Raw genomic sequence first — 25,250 nt, forward strand, 5'->3', positions numbered from 1 at the left:
TTTGTTGAATAATTTTCCGACAAATCATTAATTTTAATCGGTAAATATTTCTTGATTTAATAGTAATATTTACATAATACCAATTCATAAATCATTAAGATAAATTTATATTAAAATCAGTCTCTTAAGCGTAAATATGTGACTATTTATAACAACTCTATAAACTCGTAAATTTAACAATAGTTATTCATTGCTGTTTGATAATGTAGAGTAATAAAAATGTACTAACCCCTTTGTGATAGAAAATTCGATACATAAATATATGCACATATAGTTAGGGCTATAAAGTGACATTTCTGAATGAAATTTCATGAAGATTTAACATATATCATTATTATATAATAAAATAACCCAAACAACAGGAGTTATTATTATTATTATTATTATTATTAGAACAAATAATTAAATGTTATTAGATAATTTATTCATGTTACAAAAAACTATTTAACTGAAAAGAAATTGCTTGTAAAGAGAGGAGATACAATAACAAAATTACACAATATTCATACAGACTTTAATGAATGTGTAAACTTTACATAATTGAATTAATAAAAAAAATTAAGGACAAAACGAATTATAAAGATATAAATCAGTACGATTACTGAATGTTCACTAAAAGAAGGTATGCATCCTTCTTTTTTTCCTGTTTAGCCTCCGGTAATTACCTTTCAGACAGTACTTCAGATGATGAATGAGTGTATGTGTGAATGTAAATGAAGTGTAGTCTTGTACAGTCTCAGTTCGACCATTCCTGAGATGTGTGGTTAATTGAAACACTACCACCAAAGAACACCGGTATCCACGATCTAGTATTCAAATCCGTGTAAAAATAACTGACTTTACAAGGACTTGAACGCTGGAACTCTCAACTTCCAAATCAGCTGATTTGGAAAGACGCGTTCACCACTAAACCAAGCCAGTGGGTTCACTAATGCATACCTAACCACATTAAATACACACACTTCTCTATCTGTTTCACCCAATCTACTCAAATTGTTCCCTACCATTCTTTACTTTCTACCTTTCTCCCAAGCAGATTTTCGTTTACAATATAATAATCAATAACTTAGCCACTGTAATGTTTCATACATTTATAAACTGAATCTTATTTACTGTAATTACTTCTGGTAAATAATAATATTATAAAATTATTTTTAAATGTGCTTAATTAAGATAATTATTAAGGTTAAAACTTCTTGTTATATTTAATTTTAATGACAAAGGTGGTTGTATTTTATTAGACAAATTAATTTTATCTAACCTATGCAATATTTTATTCTTTAAATATATCCACAGAATATTGATATAAAAGTACCCTTTTTGAACACTTTTAAAATACCTCGATTTTATACAAGTGTGAGACCCGCAAATAATTGCTAATAATTAATTTTTTCTCATTTTATACACTATTTTTTACATTAACAGTCTGAGTAAGTATTTTATTCCACACCTTCATTTGAAGCATAGAAGAAATTTTCTTTTAATATTAATAATTTTTTATTATAGTTATTATTAAACTTTTGCATGAACAGTCACTTACCGAAGTCTAACTACATAATTTTATAACGCTCTATTTATAAATTGCACGATTAAAATTACAAGTAAGATGGGATGGTCAAAAAACAGATTTTCAATATCGGCTTAAGGATTACATAATATTAGATTGACTGTTATTTGGTAATATAAACAGAAACCATTTCCTTATATTATCATTCAAACAGTTTTGATTATCAATGGTGTTTAACATTCAGGATAATATTGAACTACTGAGAAAAAGACAGCAATCTGTAATTTTAAAAGCATCAACAAACAAACCAATTCCAATTCCCAAAATCAAAATTAACAAAACCAGTTGTAGTAAGCCATAACTCTGATTTAGAGTAATATACTATTGTACATGCAGAACAGCAAACATAGTGAATACAATACTGTTTATTCTGGCCAGTACATATATTTTTTGCAGAATATTACGTCAAAGCTAACTGATAATTCGAGTTAATGATAAAGGTGGTTGTATTTTATTAGACAAATTAATTTTATCTAACCTATGCAATATTTTATTCTTTAAATATATCCACAGAATATTGATATAAAAGTACCCTTTTTGAACACTTAACACTTTAACCTTTTCAAAGCTAACTGATAATTCGAGTTAATCTGGCCATTAATAGAATTATAATAGCAAGAAATCGGATGTTAAGTCTCTTTATTTTATACATTTTATAATTTTATAATAGTTTCTACATGTCCTGTTGGTGTAACGTCACGATGACGTGAAGGAGCCAGATTGAAGTGATTCAACAGAAGGAAGAATTGTGCAGGTCATATACTTCTATACGACCCCGATGACAAGAATTACGTGAGGAGTGGGTTAAATAGATGACACAAAATGTTATACATATGTATACATAAATATACAAATATATTACAGTATATTACAAATATATATATTACAAATTTCGCTACCCGAGACTTATAAGTCTCTGGTATTTCTGCAACAATAATATTTTTAATAGATTACCCGTAACAATGTACAATAATTATGTGTTCTAATCAAGTATGTAACCGTTGATTATCAAATATCTAATATTAGATATGTCAAAAATAAATGTGTTAAAACAAATTCTAATAAAATTAGACGTTAATAAAATGTTATATATTATTTTAATTATAATACATAAATCAAACTTAGTTTATAGTCAATATTTTTAACTTGACTGTTCAACAGTTTGTTTCCTCAGCGATTAATGTAACCTGACCGGTTTTCAGAAGGTATCTTACCGTTAACTTAAAGCAATAATCGAAATCATTATGAAGATTTCTTTGGCAATAGTGTTACGCGACATGTTTATTGGAAATTTAAAATATGTTAAACATATAAGCTTAAACGTTTCGATCAGCTTTATAAGGTAGCGATTTTGTTAATGATAAGATTATCAATAATCTTAGTAATTTAATTGCAAGTACGAAATGGACTTTTCCTTAATATTAAAAAAATAAATTATGTCATCATAAACACTGAAACTTATAATTCATCGATTAGATATACTAAAGTTATTTTATTCAGCTGTATTTAACGTAAACTAATTTAAATAGGAAATGATAATTATATATTACTTACTACATCCGTCGTAAAAATTAAAATAATGTATTAATTTTATTTACACAATCACAAACGTGCTGCATACAGAGGCTTAACTAAACAAATAAATTTTGAACAAAAAATAGTCATTTTCAAAAACAAATATCGTCACATGCCATTACCAAGGAAAATTAAGAAAGAAGTGGTTTCCCGTTGCTTTCTGTTTTTAGCCGATCAAGCTTACCCAAGCTTACCTTGCCAAGCTTACCCAATTCCAGATGATATTTAGCTATACAAGAGACGCCTAAATTGCACGGACACCTATTCACCACAGGGTTACATGAAAACTGGCTGTATGATGAACGTCACTGGTTTCACAAAAATTACAGAAATAACAGCGCATTCTCTATAAAACCGGATAAAGTAAACATATGTTGTTGATATGAGTAATATTATATAAAAATATTTTATTTTAAAATAAGTTAGTTTTTTTTATACAACAAAGTATTTAGAAAAATAGAATTCATCAAAATAATACATCTAATTTAAAATTTAAAATAAAAAAATTAGTTGTAAAGATTGTTATTTATAATAAAGAAATTTATATAAATAACAATATCTCAGCATCACATTTTCCCGTTTGGAAAATGTAAAAGTATAAATTTCAAAATTATAATGAGCAATTTTTAAAAAAATACGTATATGTAAAAATCACATAATACTCGAATACAATCCCATTTTATAATTTTGAAGAAAATAATACAATTTTAGTGAAAAAACGAATATAGTATTTATTACAACCTAAAAAAATACATATAAGATACGCAGTCAATAAAATTAAAAATAATTTAAAAAAAAGATAATTTTATAACCATAAATCAAGTTATATTATTAGTAAATCATTATTTATTCAAAATAACATACTATAAATAATAAACACAATTTTTAGGAGGGTTTAACAATAATTGAATCTGCTTACCATTATCCCCTTCCATTATAACAATACTTCTTAGCAGAAGTGAAAAATGGAAGTAAAATTTTTATCATTATAAATATGCGTAAATGAAATTCTTCAAACACGTAGGTGAAATTTCAATAAATTTAAATAGAGAAATCAATTCCAAATTTAATACGTTATAAAATACTTAAATAAATTCTTTTTAAATACATATAATACGCGCGCCCGTAAACGTATGTGTGTATGTAATGTATGTGCGTAAACGTACGTAAGTATGTATGTGTGTGATTGCTCGTGCCCACGCGCGCGCACACACACACAGGGGGATAGAGAGATTGAGAGAGAGAGTGAGTGAGGAGAGGCACGCACGCACACATACATACATATATATATGTATATATATATAAAATAATAATAACTCATAATTAACCAATATATAGATATCATAAAAAATATCAACATGTAGCAGCAAAATTAATAGAACCTTATACTATACCAGTGGTATAAAAATGGGCATTCTGATCAAACCTTGATTATTGACCCCATTATCATGTTTCATCAACATGCTGTTCAGGTGACGTTTCATATACAAATCACGTGACATACGAATCCTTTCCGTGTTATATTTCAGTTTAATTTCATCGTGATTATTGGGAAGGTTGCCATAAGAATTTCATCGTCACGCGACCGTCGCGTATAAGTCGCGTAATAATTTCCATATATTACGTGAGTACAGTAAATGTGCCAATTAATTACAGTAGAATATCATCTCATTAAAAAATGCCTCAACTTTAGAAATAATGTATGCCGCCTATGATGCTTTTTAAGATCAATACAACTCTGGTGTCTTTTAAAACCGGTGCCTTACAATCTCACGTTCACATCTTCGTTTACGAACATCACTGAAATAGATAAATCCATGACTTATTGTACTTATTTCTGTCAATCTTCTCTGTCTACGTCATAAACAAGACGTGATACTAAGCAACCGCTTCCAAATGTAGAATGTGAAAACTTTATTTCGGTAGAAAAAGTCCCGTTAAATAAATCGTTTTACGTTTTTAAACAGATAGATAAAACTCAACCTGTGACACACCAACATTCAATTTTTGCAGTGAGAGATATGAAAGTTCCTTTTATTCGGATGAGTATCTTTAAGAAGATTTGAAGGGCGATATCAGTAAAATGTACAAAATGTTTATTGGTTTTCGAAAACCTTAGTACAATAGAGAAGATAAAGATCCAGCATGAAGTAATTCAGTTATAAAAAAACGTATCCTCGAATAATTAAAACCAGGGATTATTTGTTTTAAAATTAGGATTGAAACAGTTTATATAATAGAACAGAAGCTAACACTACTGCATACTGTTTAATAATTTACGAGACAGTAGTGGAATTTATTCAGAGACAGTGAGAAAAATTGTATTATACTAACAGGTTTTATTTATGTTGACATTTTTTTTTTACTAGAAAATATCATATAATGATATAACGACTATGAATTATGTGTGCCCTTGACACAAGTGACCTTGAGACTAATGTAGAATTCTTCAAAAATAGCATGCGAAAAATTGTGGTCCGCATTCAAAAGATTCCAGTGATTGCATGATTTACCTCTGAATTCAACGTGGGGACACGTAATCAGCATGATGACGTAAAGTAGTCATGCAGTCACACGACCGTCACATATAACTCACGTAATAATTTCCATTGTGACTGCAACAAACAAAAAGATATAAAATAATACATAAAACTAAACTCAAATCGTATATTAAAATTTACTACGTTAAAAACTTACTGGATATATACCTATAAAAACTAGACTAATTTATAAATTTTTATATAAAACAGACAGTTAAACACTAAATTAGACAATTTAGAATTAAAAAATTCGATTTAAAATAATAATAGATTAAAATAAACAACACTTAAGTATTAGCAAGAAGTAACTTAATGCGAAAAATAAAATTATAAAAATTTTGCTTACCTGTGTCAAAAATTTTAAAAGCTTTATAAGGAACATCGGATAAGCATTAGTGTATGACATAAATTCAGTTATGCAGCTCATGTTAAGAAATAGTAACATAAACACTTTTTTTGAAAATGAAAATATAACAATATTGCAAGTTAAAAATAAAAGTTTAAATGAAGAATAAAGTACGATAAATTAAAAAACTGATATTGGTAACTGAATCAGATAAATTATGAAGTTACTTTATTTGGTTACTTTAACTTAAAATTACATATAACCAGCAGAACCTTTTTGAAGTTTAAATCTCAAAAAACCAGCTATTCTTTACCAATATTTACAATATAACAACAGTATATAATCATAATCAGTTCATCAACTACTGGAGGAAAACAAGAATTTGTTTATTTATATTTTAAAATAAGTACTTTTTTATTAATTTTTATTTATTGTTTTGTTAAAAATTTGCAATTTAAATGATAATCTAGCAATCACTATGAAGGCGCATTTATGAATATAGATTTAAAAAAACAAGTAGTGTTATTAAAAAAGCAATAATTTTAGCTAATACATCCATCCATATTCCGCTCTGCATATTTTCTTCCGTTTTCAACTCTTTAAAACGAACATACAATTTATTTTTACCCTCTTTTTATCTTAATTTTAAAAAAATCAATATTCTGACAGAATTACTTATCATCAATGCTCAATCGAGCTGTGATAGAAAAAAATTTGTGTAATTCGTTTAATAAAAGTGATAGGGAAATAAAATAAGGTTGCCCACGACTTTTTGTAGTTATTATAATCACTATTTTAATCATTAAGCATATTGATAATTATATAACGCTGCTAATTTACGAAGGAATTAAAAGACATAAACTAACCTTAAGTTGTCAGATTAGGGTTCCAAGGTTTCATTCATGCATTCATTACATTCCTAACAAAGATAAAAATAATAACACAAAGCACTTCTTTTAGTTACAATATTAATTGTATAAAAGGTAAGAATAGACCCTTGTAAATGATTAATTTTTATTGACTGTGTCTGAAAATGTTAAAAGGTTATAATAATGTCATATGTAAGTCCTGCACAGTTTCATAAGTTTCTGTATTTTCTTCCTGGCTGTTATGTCACAATGTTGTCAAGAGAATTGGAGTAGACAAGAGTGAGATTGAAATGTTTTAACATATTTTTAATTTTATTTAATTAGTTAAGATATTTAATTAGTTATGTAAGATAAAATTTTATTCTTAGTACTACCAGATTACCCGGCATTACTCGAATATTTATTTATTCCAGTCCCATTTTAGACAGGAAAAGAAATCAAATCTATCTATAGTGTAAAATCAAAATAGTTTATTTACAGGTTTGTAAAAGTATAACTGCAGTATACAAATTAAGTAAAATCTTTTACAAATTAACTATAATATTAATTTAATACAAAAGTTGATAATAAAATTCTTAGTTTCCCCTCAAGAAGTAAGAATAAATAAATTCTTGGGTGAACCCACCCTTGAGAAAGCAACGTAAAATTCTAGAGTTCTATTTGTTTATAAAAATTTCCAGAAAGTCCTATCACGATTGATGTGGATGGTGTGCAAGTGAGAGAACCACATACTTAGGTATGTGGTTCCTCGTATATGCAGAATGCAGGAGGCCCACACCCATCCATGCGTAAAGTACTAATGTCAGCAGCCAGGGCCATTATACTATATGCAGTGCCGACATGGTTTGCGGCGTTGAATATAAAACGGAACGTGAAGAAGCTGGAGGCACTACAGCGCCGAGCGGCCTTGAAAGTGATCTCAGGGTATCGAACCATCTCCATGGAGGTGGAAAATGTAATCGCTGTTATGCCGCTAATATACCTTCAGGCGTTGTTCAGGAAGCGAGTGTACGAAGGGATGACCAAGATCACAGCTATCAACTCCTACGTCAGAAATGGCAAGAAAGCTGGTCTGTTACATCGAGGGTATGTGGACACACGCATTAATACTAGATTTTGCCATATGGCTCCAGCATAGACATGGGGAGACTAACTATCACGTGACCCAAAAGCTATCAGGATACGGAGAATTAGGCGAGTATCTCCACCGCTTTAACAGGCGGCCGGTTGGTGAATATATATACTGCAAGGAATGGGGTTCCCCGGAACACACGTTTCTTCAACGTCCCAAGTGGTTGGATGTGCGAAGGATAGGAGTCTACTAACAATGACGCCAGAGAATATAGTCGCCTATATGGTAGCTGACCCCTAACAGTGGAGGCAAATTGAAGGCCTAGTTATCCACATCACTGCGACAAAAGGGGAGGATTATAGGCTCTGGTCATCAGAGGCGTTAGGGAATACCTGACTGAGAACGTGAAAAGCGTCGATTCGAAGGGAAAGACACGACGACCAACTATAGATTCCTGCAATCTGGAATAGAAAGTGACGATGCTCTGGTCCCAGGTAAGGGAACCAGGAACGGCATAGCCGGCCGAGCTCTCCCTACCAAGAGCTAGGATAAGAGGGAGCTATTATAGCGGCGGAAGTTAAGTATCACAGAAAAATATGAAAAAACCCAAAAGATAGTCCCGGCTCCTGATGATAATTTCTGGGAAAAGCATAGCTGGGTTCAGTTCTATGACCGAGGGTTTGAGGCAAAGGGTGAAAGAAAAAAGATCGGAACCGGTAGGCTGACCTGGCATGCCGGACTTACAACCGGTAGGCGGGAGGCCCGTTAGAGTCAGAGGGACACCACCTGTGATTGAGTATTAGTTGATTGGATGCAGATCCTTTCCAGGGGGAAGAAGGATGAAAGAAAAGGTCCTATAGAGTTCTATTCTTTCTATTCGATTAGACTTGCACTTAAAATCTTATCGGAACTGCCACCGATCAGCCTACTGACCCCGAAAACTATGGATTCCACACTAATACCGATCGTTTTCAATTATTTATAATTATCACCCCCTTCCTTCACATTCATAGGAATGCTAGAGTTTTCTTAACCCTAAATTATTTTTTCCAGATAGTAAGTCGTATGTGAACCAAATTTGATTGAAATTGATTTAAGCATTCCAGAGTTATGTTGGAACACGCGTTCGCGCGCCCGCACGTACATCCATTCTTATATATATATATATATATATATATATAGATTAAAACTAAAGTAGGCTCTATCACAGGTACCTACAGAACTTTTATGTTTTAATTTTAATTTATAATATACAGGAAATTTTGGTATTTTTCCTGTATAATTGTCTATAAAAAAAAAAGAAAAAAGGGAGTAATTTTTATGCACGAATAAGGAATACCATTATTTATAATAAATGAATATTATTTTATATAAAATAAATATATTGTAAATTAACAGAAAATTGTTTACGAAATAAAATAGTGCTAATAAATGTTATTAGGTTATAAAGTAATTGTGGATACCGGTGTTCTTTGATGGTTGGGTTTCAATTATTAGTCGACCTGAGACTGTTCAAGACTACACTTCACTTACGCTCATACATATTATCCTCATTCATCCTCTGAAGTAATACCTGACAGAAAACAAAGGGTTATGAAGAGAACTATTAAGGTAGAAACTCATAAACAGTGATACAAAGCGTTTAAAATAACTCTATAGAATTTGCGTTATTCCGTTTGTCTGGTTTCACGAAAGTTATAGAATTGACAGAGATGTCAGTTAAATGCGTGACATCTGTCATACAGCAGTCATTTTATCAAAAATCAATTTCATATTTGAAAGGTAACCCATGGTATTGTTTTTCAATGAAACATAGAAATCTAATATTCGGTAGAGTAACAATTCTGGTATGTAAATAATGCACTAAAAGCCAAATAAAAAAAAATTAAATACCGTATATTAGAAATAATGTTTTTGCTCATTTCCAGTGCAAGTTTTTGTTCTTTTCTTGTACGGTTTTCGATAAAAATGAATTTTTAAAAAGTGTATTAAATTTTTAATGGCATTAATTCATCGTTTTCAAAATTAAATTCTTTACAGATTTACCTTGAAATTTATATTTGGTTATTGGTAATTTAGCATGGTAAATTTAGTCAAATCTAAAGAAAGACTTCTATCGATTCAAGTTTTTTGCATTTTATAATAATTTTCTCTAAAAGTAATAAAGATACAGTTTTGTTACCCAATTTTTACAATATTTCACGTATGATTTCATATAAGACGAATAAGTTTGATCAGTAATTTGTGTCCGTAAAGTTTTAATATAGCACTATTATTTTCTTTAGAGCAGAAATCTGGAAGAAATCTTTGACTAGCCGTAACTCGAATTCAAAGGATTTCCAATGATCATATGTACCTTTTTTAACTATTTTAAAGAGAGAAATATACCTATTAGAGAAAATATATCGACAGAGACTTTCTGAAACGTACGATTCATATTTATACTAAATATACTATATATATATATATATACTCATACTTATGTCTATATACTTTATTCTTTTTTTTTATCAAACTAAATTTCCGGATATCTGCGATTGGGGAAATGTTCAGACACTCGACTTCACAATTAATCTCTTTTGAAAAGATAGATAGAACTTCACATACAGTTTTTTTTTTTCAATTGTTTTTTAACTGTACTATACACAATAAATAAACACAAAGTAAATGTTTACAAACGAGCTCGTTTCAGACATTAGGAGTAAAAGCTATTAGTGCGTGCTGTTCCTCCATTTTATGGCTATCAGTTTCAGATCACTCATCTGCCCTAAAAACATTACAGACAGACATTAAAGAGATATACAACTTTCTACAGTATTAACACTCACGCAATACTGTAGAAGATTCAACTTTCTAATCTAGAGATGGATTTCAAAATCTGGTCGAGATCTTTCGTTAAAAAATTATATTTCAAATTTTAACATCTAGAACTGTATTGGATGTCATTTTGTGGCTCATTAATTTGAAATTGAAAATTGTGTTAAAAAGGTTTTGTTTCACCTAGGGACCTTGACCAAATATTTTATTAAAAAAGGAAACACGTGTTTGTCCATAGCTGCGTCAAAAACAGACAAACAGATATAATTGAAACAGAACTCGGTCACCTATTTATGTATTTATTTTCATATACCAAAAAAATCTGATGTGGACACTACATTTTTTATTACATATTTGTTTTTATTATTATTGAATTATTACTAATTGTATTTTTTTTTAAATCACAGGTTAATCTCATATAAAAGAGAATGTCCTGACTGATTCACTGACTCATAATCAACGTACAACCAAAACTATTATAGGTATAGACTTGAAATTTTCAGGGTACCTTTGTACCTTTATGTAGGCGTGCACTAAGAAAGGATTTTGCGAAATTTTGATTTTAAGGGCTTCAAATCGATAAAAAACTAAATTTCGTGTTAATATCGCTATCTCTTGGACATAAAAGCAACATGCGCTATACTAAATATTTTACGATTCCATTGTAATGTTTCCGTTATGCGTGTCCGCAATAGACTAAAAAACTACTGAATCTATTTATGCGCGGGGAAGAAGGGAGAATGGGTAAAATCGGAAAAGGGAAATAAGGAAAAATCGAAAAAGGTAAAAGGGAAGAAGGGGAAAATTGAAAAAGGAAAAACTGAGAAAAGGAAATGGAAAGGGAAAATATAAAAAATAAAAGAGGAACAGAAGTGGGAAAGGAAAATGGGGGAAGAGGAAAGGATTAAATAAATTTAATTAAAATTAAATAAAATAATATTAAATTAAATAAATAAATAACTAAATTAAAATGGAATTAAAAAATTAGAATATGTAAAGCAAATAATTGATTGAGATTAAAAGCGTAGGTAAAGCATGGAAATGAAGTAATTCATTACATCTGTCAAATAAGTAATATTAATACATCGTCTGCGCGCGCACAGCGAGTGTGTGAGTGCTCCAGAAGAATGCCGTTATATTTTACAGCTGTATTTCTCTGTTTAAAATAATAAAAAAAGTTCATTATAAACGTGTGTCCGGAAAAGGCTTTGTTTTTTAAATTAGAAATAACAAAGAATTTTACCATGATTTTCGCTTAGCAGCAAAATGAACCTATACCGAAATTCATCGAAAACCAACTGGAATCGAAAACTGAGAAAGAAGGGAAAAATCGGAAAAGGGAAAAGGGTAAAAAGGAAAGAAAGGGAAAATGGAAAAAATAAAAAAAGGGAAAAGGAAATGGAAATTGAAATGGAAAAGAGAAAAAAGGAAAGAGGAAGGGGTAAGGGAAATAAGGGAAATGAGGGAACAGGAAAGGGAAGGGAAAGAGAAACGGGAGAACGAAAGCGAAACGGGCGAAAAGGGGAAGGGAGAGCGAAGCGAGCCATGACCCTCTGATCGTGATGGGAAGGGCAAGTAACAATAGAGCTCGGGCGAAGCCATGATGGGAATGCTAGATTTGGGATTGTAATAAATTTTTTGTTTATCTTAAATTGTTTATATCAAAAAAGCATTGCGAGTGAAGCTACATCTATATTGACGACAATTATTAATAAATCAATATATTTAAATTAAAAAAAAAAAGTTAAAAAAAAAATAAATGAAGTCGGATTCTCGCCGATGTGACTTCTCCTTATAAGATCCAAATACTTCATTAATTAAAACTTTATTGAGTTGTAATTCTGGAACCAATAAAAATAAGTACTACTTAAGATATATCGTTGAAAAGCTCAATGAGGGCTTATTACTGCAGTTAAGAAAAAGTCCAAATCCATTTTTTTTTGTTGGATACTTTTGGTCTAGTCGATTACTATCAAAAGGGGAGATGCACAACTAGATGTTACAACAGTCCTAAATCCAAAATTTCAACATCCTACGGCTAATCGTTTTTTTCGAGTTATGTGAGGTACGTACAAACATACGTATGTACGTCACGTCAATGACGTACATACCTCAATCATCCCTCAATGACGTACAAACGTCATTGAGGGATGGTCGCAATCGATAATTCCGTTGAAATCTGAAAACCGAAATTTTTCATAATTACACTACTTCTCTGTACTCATACAAGAAAGCAAAAAAAGAAAACCCAACGCAATGGGAAGTAGAATTGAATTTAAATGTGTCACAAATATTTTTAATGTTTTTATATTCTGATGTTTTCTAACATTTTCTATATCCGCCAGTGGGCGCTAGTACAAATTTTAGCCCCAATGGCAAGAAATGTACATAATCATTTGATGTGACGAACCAAAATATTGTTGTCATGTAGAAAGCATATGGGAGAATTATTAAATGACATGAGTAACTCAACTCATATGTTCAGGTGACTGACTTGATTAGCTTCAAACAAATCTCTTTCTAGTAATAAAGGACAACTTCACGAAGAATGTCTTAGTAATCCAGTACAGTTAAAAAACTTATAAAATTTTCTCTGAGTTTGTGTGTGTGTGTGTGTGTGTGTGTGTGTGCGCGCGCGTGTGTGTACATAAATAATAAAAAAATATGTTATCTTACTATTTAAAAAAAGGATTAAGACAGATTAATCAATTATAACCTTTTTTATTTTTTATGAGTATATTTTATTACGTCCCATAACTTTTACTACGGTGATTTGAACCATGAAATTTTATATTACATCATACATTATGGTTTAATTTGAACTTAAATGATGAATAATACACTCAAAGTTATTTTTAAATGAGTCAGCTTACAGGAATACGCCCTTACACTTCTTGTTTACCAATCAACTGCTATCAACAAAATTATCATGACTAATTCTTCATCTGATTTTGAATCTAAACTGGATTTGAATGTTTATTAAATAGCCATAATTCTGATATAAAAAGAATAAAAAAGTATTGTCGTAACGAAAAATATTAAAAAAGTTTAAATGACGAGAGATATGAAGTGAGAAGTAGTACTTCTGCAAGGAACTACTGAATTTTTCATCAAGCATCCAAGTTTTACTCCACTTTATGCAAGTTGTTTTTGTTTTGCATCTTTATATTCCTACACACTTTGCCTTTGCTGAATTATATTGTTTGAGAAAGACAGTTGGCTTAAGAAAAGTATACAAAGATTTAGTGAAATAAAAAGAAAATTAAAAAATGAGAATTTTTTTAATTTCTTGTAATTTTAAAACGAGAAAGAATTTTTTTTCATTTTGTGAAATTTTAATAATATTATATAAAGTATAAAACACAGATTATATTTAAAGTAATTACAATTATGCCTTATATAATGTAAATGATAAATCATAAAGTTTTTTTTTTTTGGAAATATCGTTACCCAATTCTTTAATCAGAAAATTTCTGAATTATTATGCTACAGTTAATATACAAAAAACCCCTTACCAACAATTGAATTCGAAGTGTTCAAGCGCTTTCGGAATTAAATTTTATCTTCAGAACTATCATATTCGTTCTATTTGCAATATTAATTAAAACTTCAAATGTAATATTACGAAAAATCGTGATATTTGCTTAAAATAACAGTCGGTAATCATATGGTTTAAAATTATGTCAACGTAAATGTCCTATCAATTTGGTGGTCTCAGCTGTTGTCTGTCAACTGTCAACTGGTGTAGACAGCAGTTAAGACCACCAAATTATGTTGACATTATTTTAAAGCATATGACGACCAACTGTTATATTGTAAGCAAATATCACATTTTTTATAATGTTACATGTGAAGTTTTAGTTAATATTTCAAATAGGACGAATATGAGAGTTCCTGAAGATGGAATTTAAATCCGAAAGCGCTTGAACGCTTCGAATTTAATTGTTAGTAAGCGGTTTTTTGTATATTAACTATAATTATATATTTATACCAACGGGCCATGCATAAAAAAATTATGTTTACTAGTACCGGGTAATAGTGTGCCACTACTGACTTTTTACTGGTGTGGAGATTTTAAAGGAGGCTATTATGCGAATGATCACCCTCAGTTTTTCATTTGTGTATTTTCATATAATACCTAGTTTTTACACGCCGCGTTATGCATGAATTTTATACTTTTCAAGTATTTTCCGTTAATAAATTTTTACGAAACTGATTATGTTGCTTTTATTCGATCCTATTACAAATCTATACTCTTTGTTTATCTAATGGTCATAACTTGGTACAGTAAACTTTGTCCTACAGTCTTTTAGTGATTGGCGTCAAGAATAGTTTAATCCAAGAGAAGACCATGTTTTTACACTTTAATCCGTTACGGTAAAAAATGTTTCATCAAAAAGTAATTAAGCTTATTTTTATATGTATGTACATAATTTTTTTAACTAATCCTGTCATGGAACACGTTTATTGATTATTATGCCCTACTAGAATTAAGGTCAAGGATATTCATTCACATTGGATTGCGTGTCACTACATTTGACCTGACCTATGGCTTTAAATGACGTGTTTAAAGTAAATCTCAGTAAGTAATTTTCATGTGTACAAAGTATTTTATGTCCATAAATCGTTTTTGTGATAGAGATCAATAATGAATATGAATTTAAACCAAAAATACTTCTCGATTTCAATACTTCTTTCTTTTATTAGTTTCTTCGAATTTCTTAAATAATATAGTGTCTTTACAACATATGGACTATATTAATCTACCCAATAACTATGGATACACAAATAAATAAACTATATTATTATTCAATGAAGAAAAATTATATTTATAAACTTGTAAATTATTCTTTCAAATAAAAAAATATATATATTATATGTAAAAATATATTTTTATATCCGTATATTTAAATATATACAATTCCGATGTCATTGTAGTATTCGTAATTTTTTCAACGTGGTATCATTTTACTGTGAATTTCCTTTCTTATCAGGAAGTGAATTACGAAGTCTTTCTAAGAGAAACACTTCAAAACATGAATTTTAGTTTTCAATTTTTTTGAGAAAACTAATTTAATACTGTAATAAACAAACTAGTGCGCGCGCACACCCCCCTCCCACAACCCCAACCACACACACACACACACACACAACATAAACATTTACATTTCAAAACATATCTAAAGCTTTAGGCTCTTTAACATTAAGATCATTCAGAAAGGTATCCAGTTATCTTTCATTTATTTAAACATAATTTTTTACTATTGAGGGGATAGTATTTACTTAGACGACCGCTGCGTAATATCTAGAATAACTCCTGCAGTCCTTTCACATTAGCCGAGACTGATATTCTTTTATTTTTAAATCTTTGAATAAAATTATTTATTTATATTTTTTATTATTATTTAATTATTTTGTAAAGTAATTATGAGATCTCCACTCAGGACTAACAACAGGACTAACTAACAAGATATCGAAAAATTCAATCAGTCAAAAAACATGAATATCATTTTGCATACAAATTAACACCACTTTTTCTTTTTCAACCGCTTTTTCAAATGAAGCAAAGTGATATTTTATTTTATATTTGTTTTTTCTTCTAATTTAAAATTATATAAAACAATTTCATTTTCTTTTAAATTAACATCTTCCATTCAAACTTTCTCGACTACACCTGTAAAAACATTAAGAGAGGAAACAGCATTCCTGTTTCCTCTCCAGTTCAGCATATGAACTGAATCATTCTCTGCGTCCGGAAGCCTCATGCATTCAGTACAGTCACTGTATGCTTCACTGCATAAATTATTTAAGAAGTAACTGTACTTGTTAGTAAGAAATTATTTACGCTACTGTATATACGCGTAGGTTTCCATAAGTTAAAATAATCTTCCTCCGAAAATTCTGAAAAGTCTGAGCATTTTTTATGAAATTATAATGTTAGGATTTAGAAGATAAATATGTTTATTTATTATGCTTTACTGCAATTCCTGCCTATTTTTCCCGATTAGAAATCTTTCAGATGAAATTACTAATTACTTTATGCCTGTTATATTCATTCATCTATTCTTTTAAATATTATTTAATTAATGTTTCCTTAAAAATTAAAATGATATATTTTGAAAAATAAATTATCAGTATAATCTTTCCATACAGGATTCTAAATCTATTTACAAGTTAGGCTAACCGAATAATTATTTTCTTAAATTTCGCATTAATTTTAATCGATAACTACCCGAAATGTGATAAATAAGTAAAATACTAAATACCTACATATTTACCCTACTGCAATTTCCAGCCAATCAGCTTCTTAACGACCCGAGCCAACCAGAATTACAAGTACGTACAGGCAATATCTTACAAAAGATAATTTTAGATTCTTTTCAGCACGTTACGACATTTTTAGACCATAATTATAAAAAAGCAGCAATATCATCACTTAATGATGGGAATTATTACTTTTATTTCTTCAAAAGGGTGACCATTAAAGATTTAGTTACATAGTTGAGAACCTTTTTTTCAGTAACAAACTGGGAAAATAAAACAATATTATTTTCCATAAAAAAATTTAACAATTTTCTTAATGAGTTTCTGCAGATTTTCTATCTTGCCCTTTATTAAAAATAAAAAATTTCAATATAAGAGGAAAAATGCAGGGATTACTAAAGGAATTGTAAAAAATAGCTCTACGCTAAGAAATCCCCGTTAAATATCAAAATATAATTTGTCTCCTTAGAATTATTTGAAAAATTTGAAATCAATTTAAGCTAAATTTATTTATACACTTAAATGATTAGATTATGGCAATTTATTAAATTGTCATAACTAATTCAAACAATAAATCTAAAACCATGTGGGTAGTTATCAATAGTGAAAGCGTAGGTGGAAATAAAACAGGTGAGATAACCTCACCAAAAATACTTAACTTCCGTTACCTCATTCCTACTCAGCTAACAGAAATATTTAACAATTGTTTTTGCAGTACCTCAAACGACAATAGTACTAATCCATTTTAAGCAAAGCCATTCACCTTGAATAGTTTTATTGATAAATCAGTACATCAAGATATATCGTAGAAATACAATACACTGGATAGATTGTAATCTTCTAATTTCAAATATGGATAAAACCATTGCATTGTGCTACTCATATTGACGATACTAATGAAAGACGCTATTCATATAGATTACATTAATAATTGCGTGAATAGAATTCCTCATTAAAGATAATTCCTCAAAAAGATAAGACAGATATTTTTGTTGTTACCAAAGTGAAATTTCTGTGTGTTTTATTTGACGACAGGTTTTTGAGGGATAATGAAATTGATTTCTTTTCCTTAAAAAAATTAAACCATATTGTTACTAGCTTTGAAGCATCTTAATAAAAACCCATGGTATGGTTCATGTACCGTGATACACAGAACCATACTATCGCGTGTTCGCGGTTCGATAAGGATATTGGGAGATAGCACACGTAAAATTTTCTTACATATACAACGTATTACTTTTAAATAATTCATAATATACAAAATAGAATTCATATTTACCAGAAACCTTACAATAGCTATTATAAAATTATGCAGAATTAACAATAAGACAAAAATCGAAAAATATACAATTCACTTAATGCAAGAATTATTCAATTTTAATATTTGCAAAAGAACTACCTTAACTTTATAAATGAATAATATCACTTTCAATTCAGTTCAAAGGAGACTCACCGATTAGCTTCTCGTTTTTAACCACTGTCTAAAATGGATTATAACCACTACTCCCTTGTCTGTTACAGCACACTCACTCTGAAGGCTCTCCCACACCGTGATCGCATTTATCGAAAACGGTACTCATGTTTATTGAGCATATACACAACTCAAAAACTGTCATTCCGGAACGTAAGGCAAGGATGTCAGAGGGTGCAGCTCCCTCCTGCATATTGCAGTATACGGAATTACATCATTCTCTGCTGGGCCTTTATATTGGAGTGGTGGATAATAAATAAAAAATTGACTGATATTCATAGTTTATGTGAATTTTGAGACTGCGATCCGATTCAAAGGAGTTTTCGGTGGCAGAAACTCAGCCGAAAGATATGCTTGGAAGCTTATATTTTAAGACGCGCTCCTTTCTGTTCAAAGTGGGCTGAAAGCCTAGTAATTAGGGAGCACCCTCCCCTAAGGAAAGGGTGCCAAAAGCGATTTTAGGGCCTGGTCCTATGACACTCTACTACTACTACTATTAGTTTACAGTTGACTGCTGATTGGTTACGCTCTTCCAGGATGCTACGTGATAGGCTTAGCGATATTGGGTATGGAAAGAAATAGTGATAATGGAAGTGATTTTCCGTCGTGATCACAAGATCACACCATCTTCTTTTAATCTTTGATTAGCCGCTAGTTCTAAAAGAACAAAGCGGACGAGAGAAAAAAAAATTTATTCTTCTTATTTTTTCTTTAGGAGGAAAAAACTGGGTTATGAAAAGTCGTGACATAAGCGGTTTTTGCCGCAGGTAGCAATACATGGCGTAATGCCGATATATACATATGTTAATTAAGAATTCAAATATGTACGCGCCATAAATCTTACTAAAACTCTTACTTAAGGGCCTGCTTACCAGAAGAGCCGGCTGGCTAGACATATTTGTTACGAAGGGTGTTTGGGACGTCCGTACTCTGGGTTAATGATACTTTTTAAAAGATTTTACCCCTCCAGCAATGTAAATGTGTCGGTAATCCTAATGAACAGCTGCCTTCAAATGGTAGAGAGGGCGTGGATTGGGCAAAGGTTTGGGTTGGATTGGCTGTAACCCGTTGTGGTATCTGAAAAAGTCAGAAAACAAACAGAACAGGAAAAATAATATACAGGCAGACGGAGGACTCTGCTACCTTCTCCCTGCATAGTACGCCCGATGAACTTTCTCTGGTTGAATTTTTAATCTATGAAATAAAACTAACGTAGAAAATATGATTGATATTTCATAATTATTTTAATTTTGTTTTCTAATAAGTGAGTATATTACATTACTCACTGGATATGTATATATTATATTAGTCCTGGGCTAAACCAAGACTGCATACGGACTCCAAGAATGCTTACCTGACGTTCTGGGGCTGGGGATCCTCCCAAAAGAGATTTTGTCAAAGTTCAAACTCTAAAGCAGCCGCTATCTCGAAGATCTTATTCAATTGTTCTGGTTCCGAACTTGCAGACTGTTTTTATCTTGGCATCACTGCGAAGTGCGGTGTTCCTGAAAAAACTATGGAGCTCCAAAGATTGTCCGTAGGTAAATGTTCTGGAACTTTCTTCCAGAATGATGCGCTCGCTAGCCTTCCCCAGTCGGCGAAGGTGTTGACCAAAACGAGCAGAATGTATAATCTGAAAAATAAAACTATTAATATAAATTGAAACGGGATTAAGTCGGTTCAATAGCGAATAGACTGCTCTTTTGGTTGTACGAAATACATGCTCCCGAAAGCAATAGTCATAGTCAATAGGTCACAGAACTTCACTCCCTGGTACTTAGCCTACCCTTTGTAGACAGTAGTTTTGACAAGACACTCTTTCGGTATGTTTCGGTTTCCTATTCGGTGCGAAGATCACCGCTACGGACTTATTCCCAATGATCATGATCAGAAGACGTCTAGAAGAACGCGGTATCATCAGCATAGAGGCTGGTCTGCATCGCGGCATTTCGTTGATATATACTATGTAAAGCAAGGGAGGCAGAATCACTCCCTGCGGTACCTCAGCAGCGAGCGATGGACTCGGTCGGAAGATACCAAGTCCCCCACCCCCTCATGGAATTTTCTTCCCATCATGTACGACTATAGCAGAATGCCCAGTCCCACCAACAAGAGGAAGCGCAGGAGCTTATATGTTCAGTTCTCGTGTTACACCCTGTCAATCGTCTTGACCACATCCGGAAGATGGCCACAGTTACCCTCCTCCGATTGAAGCCATTGGCTACGCACTAAACGATTTACACCAGGTGGTCTGTGGTTGCGTGGCCTCGCCAAAATCCAAACTAACAGTGCCCGATTCATGGCCACAAATATCGCATCAATCGTTCCAAGAGAAATAATGCAAATATCTTCGACAATACTGAAATCAGGGAGACCGGCATGTAATTTTAAGAGAAAGGTGAGTTTCCCTGGCTTCGGAAAGCACTTAATTCTGGCAGTTTTCCAGTTGGTTGGATAGTTGCTCACCCAGATAACAGAAACAAATACCGCTAGTCCTGTAATTACACACGACGGGACGTTCCGCTGGGCCCTGGCCTTAATATCATTCAGCATAGGAACTTTTTCCGGGCGTATGGCCTTAATGACCTTGGTAACCTCGTCCTCGGGTACCTGATTTCCTGAAGAGATACCACTCTCGCATTTTCGCTTATCTCCCAGAAGTGTTTGATCCCCTGATAGAATTTAGAGCTAGTGTGGACTGTATTTTTTTGATGAGATGGTAGATGATGAAATGAAGCAACGCTATGTTCTTCTTGAATCGTTATATTTATTTTGTTGTCACCCTTGACATTTTAATTGAATTACAATAGTTACTTTAACCTTAAGAATGTGTGACACTTTAGTCATAATTGAACTTGAACATTATCAAGAAATTATGAGTCACCTTGGAAATGAAAACAGGACCGCACTGTGCGGGATCTTGACGTAGAATATAACTAAGACTAATTGTCCTTCCGGACGAAATGAATACTGCGACCGCACTGGGCGGGATTCTAACGCAGAATACTAGTACGGGTCTCACCTTACGGTTAGCGCCAGCACCCGCTAGATCGCAGCACCGGACGGCTCGACGTGGAACGGAACACCCCCTCTACTTGAGCGTCACGGTAGACAGCAGCGTTATACTTGGTCTTCCAGGGTGTAGGACACTCAAGATGTCCGGATGAGGCCTGCATCGAAGACAAAAGCTGAGTTTATAAATCACTGATGTAAATCAGTGATTTACTGATGTAAATACCGAGGCGTTTACATCGATGGCATCCATCGAGGCCTGGCTTATTACTATGAGATGTAAAAATTAGACGGCAAAGGACAACATCCCGTTAAAGCCCTTCAGGCCTGTGAACGGAGAAGGTGGTGGTGTGGCGACCGGAAGCGTCACAAGACGGGTGTCTTCCCTACGGGATCGGAATGGTTTACCAGAGTGTCCGCAAAAGCCTCAGTCTTGTCACAGTCCGAGTAGACTGTACCTATCTCTCCGTGCAGAGAGTGTTTTGAGATCTTAGTGTTCTTTCAGCCTCTTGCTAAGTCGATAAACTGACCTGGTGTACACAGAGGTCGACTCGAAGAAATCCTGCCATGCTTCCTTCTTGTGTTCCTCAAGCATTCGTTTCAGCCTGTTAGTCTGCGCGTTAACCTGGCTGGCGTTTGCTAGCTGCATCCAATATAATGTGGTATCTTGTTCGTAGCCTTCGTTTTTCAGCTATTCCCTCAGATATACCCGGATGAACTTGTCCCTTCCACAGTCTGTCGGGCTTTTCCGGGTACTAGTGCTTAGAGCTTCTTGACAACCGCGATGACCACCTCAGTCTCAGTATCAATCTCCTTTGCCAACTAGCGGATCAGGAGCGCGGTACTTGGAGGAAGGTCCGAATATTTTCTGAAGTGTAGTGTCCGGCTCTGCTATCTTCAAGTTTGAGCAAAACCGAGGAATGATCAGAACGTAAGTATTGTCTTAATGGACAACAGGAGAGCTCAGATCTGCTATGACAAGGACATCCGACCAAGAATTCCCCAATCCGTGCGCGAAGGTGGAAGTTTTCCGGCCAAGTACACTTACACCAGCCCTAAGCGAATACTCACAGAGGGTTTGCCATTTCTATTGGCAATGCGTGTGCTGCTTATAAAGCCGCCAGTTTGTGGTGGGGCGAGGACCGCTTGGTGGGGGCGTTGCCCGGCTAGCAGGCTTAGTGAAATGAACGCATTTGCAGGCGCGTAGAAAGACTGCAATTTTTCGTGTTATCTACCGGCTAGCAACACGCTCGCGATAGTAAGCACAGCATTTTGCAAAAAATATGTAATATAAAAAAAACTATTTTACCTTTATTTCCAATAACCTTAAATTTTACATTAAAAACTGCTTTAATTAGATAATACAAATAACCCAACATACTTGAAAACAAAGCAAATTACAAACAAGATTATTTATAAATAGAAAAATATATTTACATATAGACTTAAAAACAAGCTATATTGTATTAAAAACCATATATATTATTCACTTAAAAACAAAGTACAGACACTTATTTACGCTGGCGTTCGGAAGAGCGAGATATGAAATAATAAATAAATAAATTGATAAAGAAAACAAATGATAGAAATCCCAATTATTAAATTCCTTGATTAGTGAGTCTCTGTATATTCACAATACAAGCTCAGTCTAAACCAGTTACTACCGCCTAAATTAAACTTAATTTCACCTAAACACAATTTTTTTTATTAATAAGCTTTAATTTAATTTAAGATAATTTAATTTAATTTTAAGTCCTAATTTTTATTTAAGATAAAATTAAGCATTCTAGAATAAAATAACACATATTTTCCTGTACTTTATTACGCAATTTTTTCTAATGAAAGTTAGTACATGTTAAAAAGTACGAATTCCAATCTACCCATAAAGAACCATTTAACTTTTTTCTCGTTACTAGACAACTAGAATTGTAAAAATGCTATTCCTTATTTAATGTACGTTTAGCAGTATTTTGTAATCGAGCCCTAAAACTACCAAAAGGTTATTTTGGGTAGACGCGTATACACTACAGTGTCCTATGAGATGCTACAGAAACTGCAGTGCTTAAATTGTATCAGATCATCAAACTTTACCCGAATATTTTCATTAGTTTTTTTTTTTTTTAATTCTAATACCGTAAAAATATTGACCTCTTACATCTTATAAAGATGAACATACACGGATTTAAAACGTTTTAAAAGATAATACGTAACCAAAGAATATATTACTTGGATCTTTGTAATATTCAACAAAAATGTAGTAAAATTTCATGTAATGATTTTCCTTTTTAGGATGCCTGTTTTTGGAAATCAACTGAATTTCATGTAATGGAGAATCGAAATGCAGTCATATTGGGCCATCCAGGACCCAATGATACGTGTAAACGAGGCTTGAAATATCATCTTCTTAACGGTAAGGTTATAAACAAATAATAAGACTTTTTAAACTATTATTTTATTGTTTGTACAATAAGAAACTTTTATACATAATATACTGCTATATTCAAATAAGATAATTAGTTAAAATCAGTTAACCTTAAAGCAAGGAAAATACAACATTATTTCTTTGTTTGGCCTATGTACATGGACCATGCAAGGTGTACATCAGTTTGTATCGTCATTTTATGTAATTTATTATTCTTTTTTAATTAGTAATTCTTATAATTACTGATTTAGAAATTAATGCTGAATTTGTAGCAGCTAAGAATTATTTTTTAAACAAATATTTGTTTGATTCATATGTTACAAGCTTAGTTAACCTTGATAAAGAAATTATTAATTTTTACGTAACTGGGGAGTCACCAGTATGAGCGTTTTGGTATAAAATTAACAATGAATTCCTGGAAAAGAGACGCTGTATATTTTAAAAAGTTCTGTATGTATTACACAGAACATATTTGGTTTTAGAAATGAAGTAGTCGGAAATTTCATTATTTACGGTCGGAAAATTACGTTTTTGCTTTTGTAAACAAATTAAAAATTAACGATAAAAAAGAAAGAAATATAAAACAACGTATTTTTTTTTAAATTATTCTTTTTAAATGGTGAAAAATATTTAAATTAAAAAGTTTGTACATTCTTGATTTAAAAAAATTAACTGGTAAAAACAACACAATATAATTGTAGTTCAGGTTTATAAACCCTAAACTCGTTGTACATGGCGTTAAATACTTTCTCGTTTCAAATAAGAAATGTCTGCTTTGGATTTAGAATTCATCATGATAAAATCTGAAAAGATCTTATCTCTCACTTAATTTATGCGGATATATAAAATGTCATGCAAGAATATCAACAAAAGTCTCGCACTTTTCAAAACCGAAAAGGAATTGAACTGAATATATCCATTCGTCTTGACGATTGAATGTTACTCAAAGTGTTTAGAATATACTGAAGCACAGGAATTTGAGTTTGACGTTTAGGACTAGTAAAGCCTGTGGAAGATATACATGTACTTGTTTTCATAGAAGCATAGTCGCATTCTGGATATTACTAAAGGAATGATAACTGTATTACAAGAAATTAGAATTTATTTTAAAATCAAATCAATAACCGAAACATCTTAGATCCTAAATCTGTTGATCTAACACACAATTTAAAATACTAGAGGTACTACTACGGAACGAAGAGGAATGAAGAAGTCAACTATAGTGTAATCTCAAGCGAGGTAAATAGTAAATCTACTGCAATATTTCCATTCAAATTGTCATCATCGCTCTTAAG

At 31.8% G+C, this 25,250-nt stretch overlaps 1 protein-coding gene across 1 annotated transcript in view; it reads left to right on the top strand.

The window, feature by feature from the left end:
- Ret (protein kinase receptor Ret oncogene) overlaps positions 1-25,250 on the top strand; it is a 387,727-nt gene that overhangs the window by 178,420 nt on the left and 184,057 nt on the right. Inside the window, exon 4 of the mRNA XM_075354801.1 lies at positions 23,823-23,943. Coding sequence (XP_075210916.1) covers positions 23,823-23,943 — 121 coding nt within the window. The remainder of the gene's footprint in view (positions 1-23,822; positions 23,944-25,250) is intronic.

The sequence above is a fragment of the Lycorma delicatula genome, chromosome 1, assembly GCF_047948215.1.
Source record: "Lycorma delicatula isolate Av1 chromosome 1, ASM4794821v1, whole genome shotgun sequence".
Lineage (NCBI taxonomy): Eukaryota > Metazoa > Arthropoda > Insecta > Hemiptera > Fulgoridae > Lycorma > Lycorma delicatula.